General features: G+C 32.7%; 2 protein-coding genes across 2 annotated transcripts; both read left to right on the top strand.

Annotated features, from left to right (window-relative positions):
- Positions 1–652: 652 nt before the first annotated feature.
- On the top strand, positions 653–1,791 carry LOC114748562 (F-box/kelch-repeat protein At3g06240-like). Its single transcript, XM_028936995.1, has 2 exons — positions 653–992; positions 1,061–1,791. Exons 1-2 carry the CDS (start codon positions 653–655, stop codon positions 1,789–1,791), a joined length of 1,071 nt encoding a protein of 356 aa, XP_028792828.1.
- Positions 1,792–3,185: 1,394 nt separating this feature from the next.
- Positions 3,186–5,356, top strand: LOC114748563 (ATP-dependent Clp protease adapter protein CLPS1, chloroplastic-like). The gene is made up of 3 exons (XM_028936996.1): positions 3,186–3,352; positions 3,570–3,714; positions 4,845–5,356. The coding sequence occupies exons 1-3, from the start codon at positions 3,286–3,288 to the stop codon at positions 5,104–5,106; spliced, it is 474 nt and encodes a 157-aa protein (XP_028792829.1). The 5' UTR covers positions 3,186–3,285; the 3' UTR covers positions 5,107–5,356.
- The last annotated feature ends 5,780 nt before the right edge of the window (positions 5,357–11,136 follow it).

Genomic DNA, 11,136 nt, shown 5'->3' with positions numbered 1-11,136 from the left:
ATCGGGATGGATAAGTTGAACACCCCTGTATAAAAGTTTGTAAAGTTATTTTTAACCCTGTCACAAACAGAGCCTTGATATTCTGCTTGCATCACAAACTCATCTGTTAATAATATAATCAATCAATTAATCAAAAATAATATAATCTGGTATTAATATAAATTTTAAAATTTACAAGAAATTAAACATATTTTTTCATGCATTATCGAGTACGAAGTAAAAAAAAAAATGCACTGTTTATTAAATAGTAATTGAAGAAATTTACCCTCAAGCTAAATTAACGCCATCCGGGGGTCACAGACTTGAGGGCAATTCCATTACACACAAGAATGGAATAGCAAGCTATAAGGCGAAATCGAATTTGTTCTTACAAATATGTTGTTTTGATATCCTTGGCAGCCAGGCTCCATCTAGTTACTATTTTCAATATGTTTATAAATCAATAAAAATAATATAAAAAAAAAATCATAACCAACTTGTTCTTCTCACCTAAGAAAAATCATAATATGGTTTTCTTGTGGGGCCTAAATAATAAATATGGCTAAAAATGATAGCATTATGAACCGGAAAGAATAGCCATTCCTTGCCTATCGCCTGAAGACCACCAGACAAAGAGAAGAAGGAAGACCAGAGAAGAAAGAAGCAGTAGTAAATGGTGAGTGAATCAAATTCAAATCTGCCTCAGGAACTATTAGAGGATATACTCTCAAGGCTTCCTTACAAATCCTTATCGCGATTCAAGTGTGTCTGCAAGTTCTGGTACACTCTCTTCACCGATCCCATCTTCCGAGCCCTTCACCTCTCTCATTTCATCAAACACCACGCCTTCAATGATAGTGTGTTCCTCAGGCTCTCTTTCCCCACTACTTCCTATGGCTTCTACATGCAAAACTACAAACTCTTTTCCCTCTCTAACAACGATTCTTCTATTGATGATACCTTCTTGCCCAGAGTCAAACTTCTTTCCACGAAATTCAGAATTTCGGGTCACTGTAACGGGATACTCTGCTTGTCAGGAGGTTATTGGTCTCACAGTAATGAGGTTATTTGTATAACCCAGCGACCAGGGAATTCAAATGCCTTCCTGATTCAAACATGCTGTCCAAATCCTCGTTTGCTTTAGCTGTTGGATTGGGATATAATTCTATAACCGATGATTACAAGGTTGTGAGGATTTGGTCTGTGGATACTGGTGTGTACACCACGAATCGTATGGAGGTGTATTCTCTGAGCACTGATTCATGGACAAGAATGTACAATAGCAACACTAGGGATTTTGATTTTGCTGATGATTGTTTCGCCTTGTTCTTCAAAGGAACGTATTACTGGTGGGGTTTCAGACGCGGAGACAAGTCGACAATTATCCTAGCACTCAGAACTGGGGACGAGATTTTCCACAAAGTGTCTGCGCCAGATAACGTGGATATCAGCAAACCTGAGGGTAGATCTTTAGCTGAGTGGAAGGAATCACTCTCTTTGATTTGCTGTTCTGGTTTTGGCCTGAACATGTCGATTGACATATGGGTGATGAAAGGATCTGGTGCTCAGGATTCATGGACCAAGATGCAGAGTGTGACAAGTCTTCTATTAGAAGAACCTAAACCTTTGGTTTTCTGGAAGGGAGATGAACTTCTTTTGGAAACGTGTGGTGGGGAGATTAAGTCTTATAACGTTGTTACTCAGAAGATTAAGAATTTGAAGATAGAAGATCGCCCGGTTCTGCACTCTGTTCAAGCCGTAAACTATGCGGCCACTCTGGCTTCGATCAAGGGGGGCACTTGCCTCACGTGATGTACATATTTTATTTCTCCTCCTCCTTGTATATTTTTTCTTTGGGTTGCGCTGTTTGAGCCTAACGTTACCATATAGGTCTACTATCGTTGGTTTGGCTTGTATTGGTTGCTCTCTGTATGAGCCTTTCTGTTCCCGAATAGGCCTAATCATCGTTGGGCTGGCTTGTACCGGACACTCTTTCACTAAAATAAAACTAGTGAATTTACAATTTTACCCAGCGCATGTATATTCATTCAGCCAATAAATAGGCAGTAACTTTTTGAAAAATAAATAAATAATGCAATTCTCCATGGTCTAGGCATTGCGGCCCTAATTGTATGTTGATTCGGCTACAGTTGATGGCTTTTTGGGCTTTTCCTGTGAACTTTCTGGTAACTCTGGCAAACCAATGCAGATTTATTTTAAAAAAAAACCCCTTGGGTGGGGGGGTGGGTTTAAAAATTCATCTTAACCCACATTATAAGTAGATCCGGTTAGAGGAAAATTGTGGATCTTTATGTTAATTTAAGAGATTTATTATATCTTCTTTTAACATTTACAGTCTTTTGTAAATTACTCTGAAGATTTTAATTAATTTAGATTTAAAGGAAGTTTGTAGCCGTTTTTTTTTTAATAAGTGTCAATTTCATATGATAGGTGTGTATTGATGAAAATGAAAATCCAATTGTTTTTGCAACCACAAATCCGTAGAAGATCGCTTTCAATAAGTGTCTCTCGATACATGTTAGGTTGAGACAAAGGAGTTAGAATTACCTTCTTTTTTTTTTGGGTGAAGTGACTTACATTTTTGCACAAATATATCTTATCTAATATCAACATTATCTTGGCAAAAAAAAATCAATATTATCATGTCAATTTCTAATATTGTCCCGATATTCTTATAGCTTAGTAGCATAAAAAACTTATAATAAGTAAAAAGTTGGCGCTCGATTTGGCTTATAACTTTATCTTAGATCACTAATATCTATTCTTTCAGTCCTAAATATAATACCCTTATACTAGTGTGTATAAGAGTCTTATATTTAAGATTGGAGCAGTATCTCCCTAATTTGAAAAATTCTAATATTATCAAGTCCACTAAATAATTCTCCCATGTTTCAAAGAATTACACTCTTTGCAAGACATGAGTTCTTGGTATATTTGCGTTCTGATCTTGAAGCCAAAAAAATATACTTGCATGGTTAATTTTTTAATTTGAGGCTTTTGATAAATTTTTTTTTTTAAAAAAAAAGCCACAAGCGTGAAGAATCTATACACGCTATAGATTTTTGTTGCGGGATTGATTATGACATAAGGTTTACATGCGGAATTATAATTTCAGGATCTGGTGTGCACGACGTGTCACCATATCAACGCTCCAAAAACTAATTCAGCGAGGACCGTAGAAAATCATTCTGGCTTCGTCAATTGCTCGTTCTCTCAAGAAGCAGCTGTCTCGAGCGTTAGCCACATACAGCAAGAGAGAAGCAGAGAGACACCGAGAGCGCAGCCATGGAAGCTGCATTGTGTAGTCAACTTGCCCTATCTCCCAACCATTTTTTGAATGCTAGAAATCGTGGTACATACTCTATCCACCTCGAATCTTTTTTAGAATTGGTAATTGCGCGAAGAAACTGCTATAGCTGTTTAGATTTATTGAAAGTTTTCAGGTGAAAGAGCATCGAATATGAGAAACGCTGTTTTCTGGATTAATTATCGCATTTCTTCACTTCTTTCGTTTTCCCCTACATCATAATTAGAGTGATTCCCGCTATTGTTCCAATTTCTAACCGCAGGTGGTAAACGTTTTCTTTTTAAATATAACAAAAATCGGAGCACTCTAATGGCAGCATCAGCCACGGGAGTAGGGAAAGGTGGGGGGTTGTTGGAGAGGCCCACCATAGAGACAACACCTGGTCGGGAATCCGAGTTTGATATGCGGTAATTGCCTTGTAGGCGCAGTATGGAAGTTTTTAATCATTAGGACTTTTATTCTGGCTTATTAGGAATTTTATTATAAACGAAGCAGCTTGGAAATCCTCCATAGAATGGTGAAAAATAATTGGGTGATTGGGTTCATGCATTCTGTTTATAATGGTACCTGTTCTGGTGTATTAGAACATTTACTTTAAACGAAGCAGCTTGGATATTCTCTATAGAATGATGAAAAATTCGTGGGTGTTGGTTCATACATTCTGTTTATAGACTGTCTTACAGGTATAACTAAAACTCCTACCAGCTTGTTGGTGAATCCTTGACCGACAATATCAATAGTGCATGTTAGATGTGAAAACCCTCTGCTGTATGCATTCCATGTTGTACGTGTCATCAATCAAGGACACTTGATTGCCAATTGGAATAACCCATTTTGATTGCACATTCGGCCTTTTGATTCTGCACAGCATAGTTACACGTTGAGGGCTGATTGCAGAAAATGTTATTCACCACAGCTTCAATATTACAGCTATATCAAACCAAGCAGGCAACAATTGCAGTTACAGTTACAGAAATGATGCCGGGGATATTCTTTCTACGTTAGGATTGAACTATATCCAATTATTCTCTCACCTGATTATGTTCTTTCAATTCCCACCCCACCCCCGAAATAAAAAAGGAAAAAGGGAAAAAAAAAAAAAAAACTGCTCTCCGTAATATTGTTGTTTGAATCCGATTTTCTTCGCTGCATCTCATATTTCTTTTAATTAAAGACTGGTAAACTGTTTAGTATTAGTCTGGTTACCTTGTTTCTCTTATATGTTTGCGTGGTTTGATGTAGATGGCATATTGTGATAGTTACGGTGGAAGTATTGTCATCTGAATGCTTTTGACAGGAAGCATATTTTAGCCTAATTTCTTGTATTGCTGTGGTTGAATGTGACAACATACATTTTTTTCTTCTTCTAATACTCTCTTGGAGAACCGATTTCTTTCTTTTACTTTATATTAAGGAACAAAAAGCATGCTATGATTCTGGATTTGTGCAAATTATTTTAGTTTTGCTGCCTGCTGTTAGGAGGAATTTGAAAGTGCCAAGAGATGGCAAAACATCGATGATGTGTATTGTCTTGCAGGAGATCAAGAAAGACATCCCCACCTTATCGGGTAATGCTGCACAACGACAACTTTAACAAGCGAGAATATGTTGTTCAAGTGTTGATGAAGGTGATACCTGGAATGACACTTGATAATGCTGTTAACATAATGCAAGAGGCACATCATAATGGACTGTCTGTGGTAATCATCTGTGCTCAAGTGGATGCTGAGGAGCATTGCATGCAATTGAGAGGAAATGGCCTTCTTAGTACAATTGAGCCGGCTGATGGTGGTTGCTGAACAATGAAGTGCTTCAGTCTATATCAGTTTTATGGGGACGCTCTAATATGGATTGTACATATGCTACATAGTACCCATGCTGTCTTGTACTTAAAAATGATCTATGATGAGGTTAAAGTTGTAAAGTTAGTGATTAGGCAAGGGAACGTTTTGTTGTGCTTACATAGACATGCAGATGTTATCATGTGACGCTACCTGAGTACTAGTAAATATATACATCAAATTGAGCAATGGACTTTTATATTATTTATTTGTGGTGTTACCCCTTAGCTCACCAATAAGAGATTTACAAAAGCTAGATGTGTGTGGTTCGCAAATACCCAAAACAGGATCCGTGAAGTGTTTAATTTCCAGAATTTATCTGGATCCCAATGGCTAGAATTAAACCTGTATTTCTCGTCTGCTGCAACTGGAACACTTTTGGATGTAGAGAGCTCTATGCTCTTCGTCCCTTGAACAAGAAAATATTCCATCTGGCAATTTTGGACTTTTGGTGGTCTAATGGCAGTTTATGATTGATAAACAATTTGTTGTTAAGAGTCTGTACATTCTTACTTGTTCATTCAATAATTTAATGATAAAAAAGAAATTAGAGCTAGAATGTTGAAGTCAACTTTCGGGAAGGTAATTTGCACTCGTATGAGGAGCCCTGCCCAAGTACACATTGAGATGGAAGAGCCACATTTGCTGTACACCCAATTCAAACATTCTATGTTGATGATAATGATTACTGAATTACTGATTCTTTCTCTTCCTGGTACCTGCAATCCAACTTGGATTCTCCAAGTATGCAAAAAGCATTAATATTAGTCTTAACACAGCCAACGATGCTAAGATTAAAGTTAATATCCAATCTAAACTTTTTTTTTTAACTTTTTTTTTTCCTTTTTTGACTTTGGGAGTATTTTTCCCGAATGTTCATTAAATTGCTAATCGCAAAGTGCAAGTATTTTTTAGCATGCACTTGGTAGATTTATTTTTTGTCTTGCTCTGAAGGTATATTTATTTATATTAGCCTAGAAAAAGAAGGTATATTTTGTATTAAATGCAAAATATTAATATTTTTAAAATTTTGGATGAGGAAAATGTTTTTACTTGAATGCTTGTTGCATCATAGTAGTTTAACAATAATAGTGGTTTCCTTCTTTTAACTCCTCACTGTTAATATTCAGATGGAAAAATCCTAAAAAAGTAATTGTTGAATTTTAAAATCTTAAACACTTGTAAAGAAAATGACTACATTTAAAAAGCAAATAACAACACACGTAATAATCTTTTATTTGGAATTTTGAAATTCAACAATCATTTTTTTGGGATTTTTCCTATCTAGATCTCCAACTTCAATGGTTGTTCATACTCTTTTCCAATTATTGTTTTTTTCTCTGAGATGCAAATATTTTTCTTAGATCCGTCATTATAAATGCTGAGATATTGGCATCTTTACTGTTCTTCCAGGATAGTTGTGGATGATCGTGGCTATGATTGGGAGGGGATTTCTTTGGCCTTTAGGGACATTTTGGTATTTTTATAATTTGAATACATATACTCTATAAAATAAAGTTTTATTATATTTTCATAGGAATATCAAACACACTTAAAAACCCCTTTCGTATCTGCCTTCTCTTTCAATTTTACTCCCACTTCCACCCAAAAAAAATCATGGCAAAAAAGAAGGCAATAAAAGTAGCGGCGTGGGTGGATAGGGTGGGGGAACAATTAATGGCTTCAAGATTTCAGCTGGGTGAGAAATGCTCTCTCTCTAGGTCTTTTTTTTTTTTTTAATAATTTTTCAAAATGATTGTTTACTTTGATACTAAATGAATTAATATATGTAAGCTTTAATTTATTTTATCTTCTAAACTTATAATTTATTTTTTGAAAATTAATCTTATTAATTGTACTTGTTAAAGGATTTCTACCCATAAATACTTTTGGATGCAAGTTATTCCTTTGGTCCTATTTATATGATAGAGAAAGAAGACTTTTTTTGGTCCTGTTTATAGGATACTGGGAAAATTTTTTTGTATGAATGTACAATTTTATCCCTCATTTATTATTATATTGACTTTATTTACATGAGGTATAATGTATATTAAATAAGGATAAAGTTGGAAAGTTATTAAATTTTAAATGAGTGTTAATAAAGTTTAAGGTTTTTTTTTGTCTGTGTGAAATATGCTGGAAGTGCCTTATAAATAGGACTGGAAAAGTATTAAAGAAATATTTTAGTAAACCATTAATTTCTCACAAAAAATTAATTTAACTAATTTTTTAATTTTTACAAATTAATTATTTAACTTTTATATTTAGAATATTTGGAATGAGAGGATTTATACAAGGAACCCGTGAGGAAGTCGATACCCGTTTTTCTTTTTCCTTTTCTACGTTTCATCTATCTCTCCCCAGTTAAGGATAATATGGCAAAATATTGCTATGTTTTATTATAATTTAGTTATTTTCTTGATCGATGTTAAAAATCTTAAAGTCCCAGATTGACGTACATTTGAGAAAGGCGGAAGTAATATCAGCAGCATGGTCATCAACCCTTTTTTCTTTTTTCTTTTTTTTCATCTTCTTTTTATTGGGGCTGGGTTGGGTAGAGAACAGCCTCTTTTAATGAATCTTAATTATAGTTGTATTTTTTTTGGCGAAAAAATTATAGTAGTATTATTCATATGGACTTTTGGGGCATTTGAACTCTATACGATGGAAATAGAGGGGAAAAAAAGAAAAAAAAAATCTTAACGAGTTCAATTTGAAAATCCAGAAAAGTAAAATTAAAAGATTTTAACTAATTTTACTTGCTGTTTTATCTTACACATTCTTTTTATTAAAATTTTATAACTCGAATTTTTCAATTGTTTAAATTAAGCTTACTGAATAAAAAAACTCCTTCCTTTTCCCTCCAATTTCGTACGAAACATGGGATAAAGCATGAGAGGCTAAATGATTTTGATTTCTCACGAAGAAAAGGAAGTTGAACATTCAAATACTATGTCGCAAGAGAATGTTTTCGTACATAACATCCCACATGAAACATAGAAAACCTAAGGAAATGAATGATGCTTAATGCAGTGTCATGACCCGCTTATATATATATATATATATATATTGTTTTTTAATATAAGACCTAATCGTTAAGTTGATTTTAATTGTACATATAAAACATGTTTGTTATATTTATTAATTTTTTCTAAATTACATATAAATACTCTCTCAACCATAATCAAGTAAAAAAAAGACGATATTAAAAAAGATGATTAATATATTTTAGAAAAAATATGTTATATTTTTTATAATTAACTTACTTATTTAACCTCTTTAATCTAATCAAATTAGTTAAATAAATCTTATATTAAAAATTTGATAGGTATATATATATATGGACAATTCAAAATCTCTCCTCCTTAAAAAAGGTACAGCAACATGGGTAATGGAACGCATGACCTCGTCTGTTCCAAAAGACATCGGATGCCAATTGAACTAATAAGCTTTTCGCAGCCGCTTATATAATATTATTTCTAGTATTTAATGTAAAAGTTTGTTTAATTTTCATTTTAATTCCAAATATGAGACTATAATTCATTTTGTCTATTATATTTATTTATTTTTTTAAAATATTTCTTATAATAATAGTAGTTCTAACCTATACACTTGATTGGTAAGGATATTTTAGAAAAAATAATATCTATTTATTACAAATAACTAAACTAGCATTTTTAATTTACTCAAATTAGTCAACTAGTTCTTATACTAAAGATCAGAGGTAGTACTACTACTACTGCTTCCTTTTGGATTTCCAAGACAAATTTTAAGTAAACTGTAAAACTGATTAACCTCATTAAATATAGGTAGAAAAATGTTACACTACAAACTTTCAAAAGTGTCATTCATTTAAAGTAGCCCCTAATTAACTCACACTTAATTAATAATTAATATATCTTTAGAATAATATCTTAATCAATTATTATTTTCTTTAAAATCTGTTATATCATGAAGTATAAAATCACTCTGAAAAAACGTTTTTTAAACCAAACCAGAAAGAGCATCATAGGCATTCTCTTATTAAAAATAATCTTATTCAAAATACTGTCGGATACTAAATGTGAGTACCTCTTATAGTAGAAAGTCAAATCTTGATTTATCATAGTGTGAGAAATTAGTTTCTTTCGCTGGATGTAACCTCTAACCTCTGTTGGTTAATCAATTGCTCCTCTCATTACTCATTAGTCACGGAACTGCAGAGCGCCAAGCAATTAAGACGTTGCCGCCCGCTAGGCCCATTTAATGCAATCCACGGGTACGCCCATGCATCTGCCCGCCCCTCTTCCTCGCTGCATTGATTAAAAGCAGTAGCAAGTATGTAACCAAAAAAAAAAAAAAAAGCAGTAGCAAGTAAGTGGGTTGGTTCTTCGTAATACAAAATTAAGGTTTGAATCTCTATAAAAAGACGTAATTATAATATTTAGTAATCGATAATATCTTGAATAAGATTGTTTGTAATAGCTGGTAAAAAAAAAAGATTACTTGTAATAGAAAGATATCTTTGAAAAAAAAAAAAGAAGCAATATATACATTGTGCGCGCGATGTGCTATATAGTATCTTACTTGGTTTATTTCTACTCTAAAAATTAAAATTACAGTCCCATAATAAAATTTGGCTGTCTGCAATAGTTTATTAGAAAAATTCTCAGGTAGTTAAAAAATTAACTTTTAACGTAAAGAAATTCAATTTTAATTTGTCAAATACTTCTGCCTCTATTTACTTGTCCTAATTTGAGTTCATAATTATTATTTTTCAACAGAAAAAAGGTATAATTATTATTTTTTTCATTAATGGCATTAAAAGGATGAAGTTAATGTTTAAAATAGTATGACAATGTTGTGGCAAAAAAACGTATGATACTATGGAGGATAATTTAAAAATAAAATAATGTTTTTTTAATTCGTGTATTTTTTTTAATGATAATGAATACTTAAGGCCTGTTTGGGTGCCTCTCAAAACCATGGTTTGGAAGGTAAAATCATAGTTTGGATGGGATGTCACCCAAATAGCATCAATTTTGGGCCAATAATCTGAAACCATGGTTTGGACAAAAACCATAGTTTTAGGAGAAGTGAATTCTGCTTCTCACTCAAATTAGAGAGTATGATTGTGCCTGTCAGAGTAGATCTCAACAATAATATAACTTTAACATCCCTCAATTATTTTTTTATAAATGTATTTAATCTTATATCTTATAAATATATATACATATTAATTATTTATTAATTACATTATCTTATGTATTATTAATTATGTTGGTAAAAAATATATTATTAACAATTTTATTCCTTCAAATTAAAATATATCATAAAATCTATCTTTTATGTAATTATTATATTAATTTATACTTTTTTTAGTAATTTGTATATATAAAAAGTGCTTCTGATAATAACTATCCAAATACTCTCACTTCTCAGAATCACTTTTTCACAAAATCTATTCTTCTCATAATCTATTCTCCAAACCATAGTTTGGTTTTATCCAAACACTCCCTTAATAATAGATGGAGCTCTATTTTGCCAATTTTTTTGAGCTGAACCTATTTTGCAAATTACAGTGGGGATTTTATAGGATGGCCAACAACTTTTGCCAGAAATAATCTCATGCTTCTAAAGAAGAAAATGACATCCACCAATTGATGGTTTCGATTCTGTTATCCAAATTAGCGTCTACAAAAGATTCTTTGATCTAAACTGTAATTTGACAAGTTCCGAATCACGGGAACCCTAACACTGCTCGAATCAAATAGTACTCAGAAAAGATTAAATCATAACATTGACTTACAAAAGACCCACCATTTTCTCATGATTACTACCATCATTTATAATTAGTTCACGTACGCCTTTAATATAATTTTTTTTTGAGCCAGAAACAGGCATATACGCTGTGCTTCTAGCCTTCTGTTTTTTTTCCTTCTAAATTTTAATATTACCCCATGATCATCATTATTTATAAAGGTAAGCTTTTTTGGTTTTGACCAATTG

The sequence above is a fragment of the Neltuma alba genome, unplaced genomic scaffold (assembly GCF_004799145.2).
Source record: "Neltuma alba isolate B1F8T4 unplaced genomic scaffold, ASM479914v2 tig00005743_pilon, whole genome shotgun sequence".
Taxonomy (NCBI): Eukaryota; Viridiplantae; Streptophyta; class Magnoliopsida; order Fabales; family Fabaceae; genus Neltuma; species Neltuma alba.
This window is presented reverse-complemented; position numbering and strand designations above follow the sequence as displayed.

Bases quoted from the DNA above. Each gene is read 5' to 3' on its own strand.
- LOC114748562 (XM_028936995.1), top strand. From the start codon at position 653: ATGGTGAGTGAATCAAATTCAAATCTGCCTCAGGAACTATTAGAGGAT. The intron at 993-1,060 runs GTAACGGGATAC...TGTATAACCCAG, and splicing joins ATTCAGAATTTCGGGTCACT to CGACCAGGGAATTCAAATGC.
- LOC114748563 (XM_028936996.1), top strand. From the start codon at position 3,286: ATGGAAGCTGCATTGTGTAGTCAACTTGCCCTATCTCCCAACCATTTT. The intron at 3,353-3,569 runs GTACATACTCTA...TTCTAACCGCAG, and splicing joins TTTGAATGCTAGAAATCGTG to GTGGTAAACGTTTTCTTTTT. The intron at 3,715-4,844 runs GTAATTGCCTTG...ATTGTCTTGCAG, and splicing joins GAATCCGAGTTTGATATGCG to GAGATCAAGAAAGACATCCC.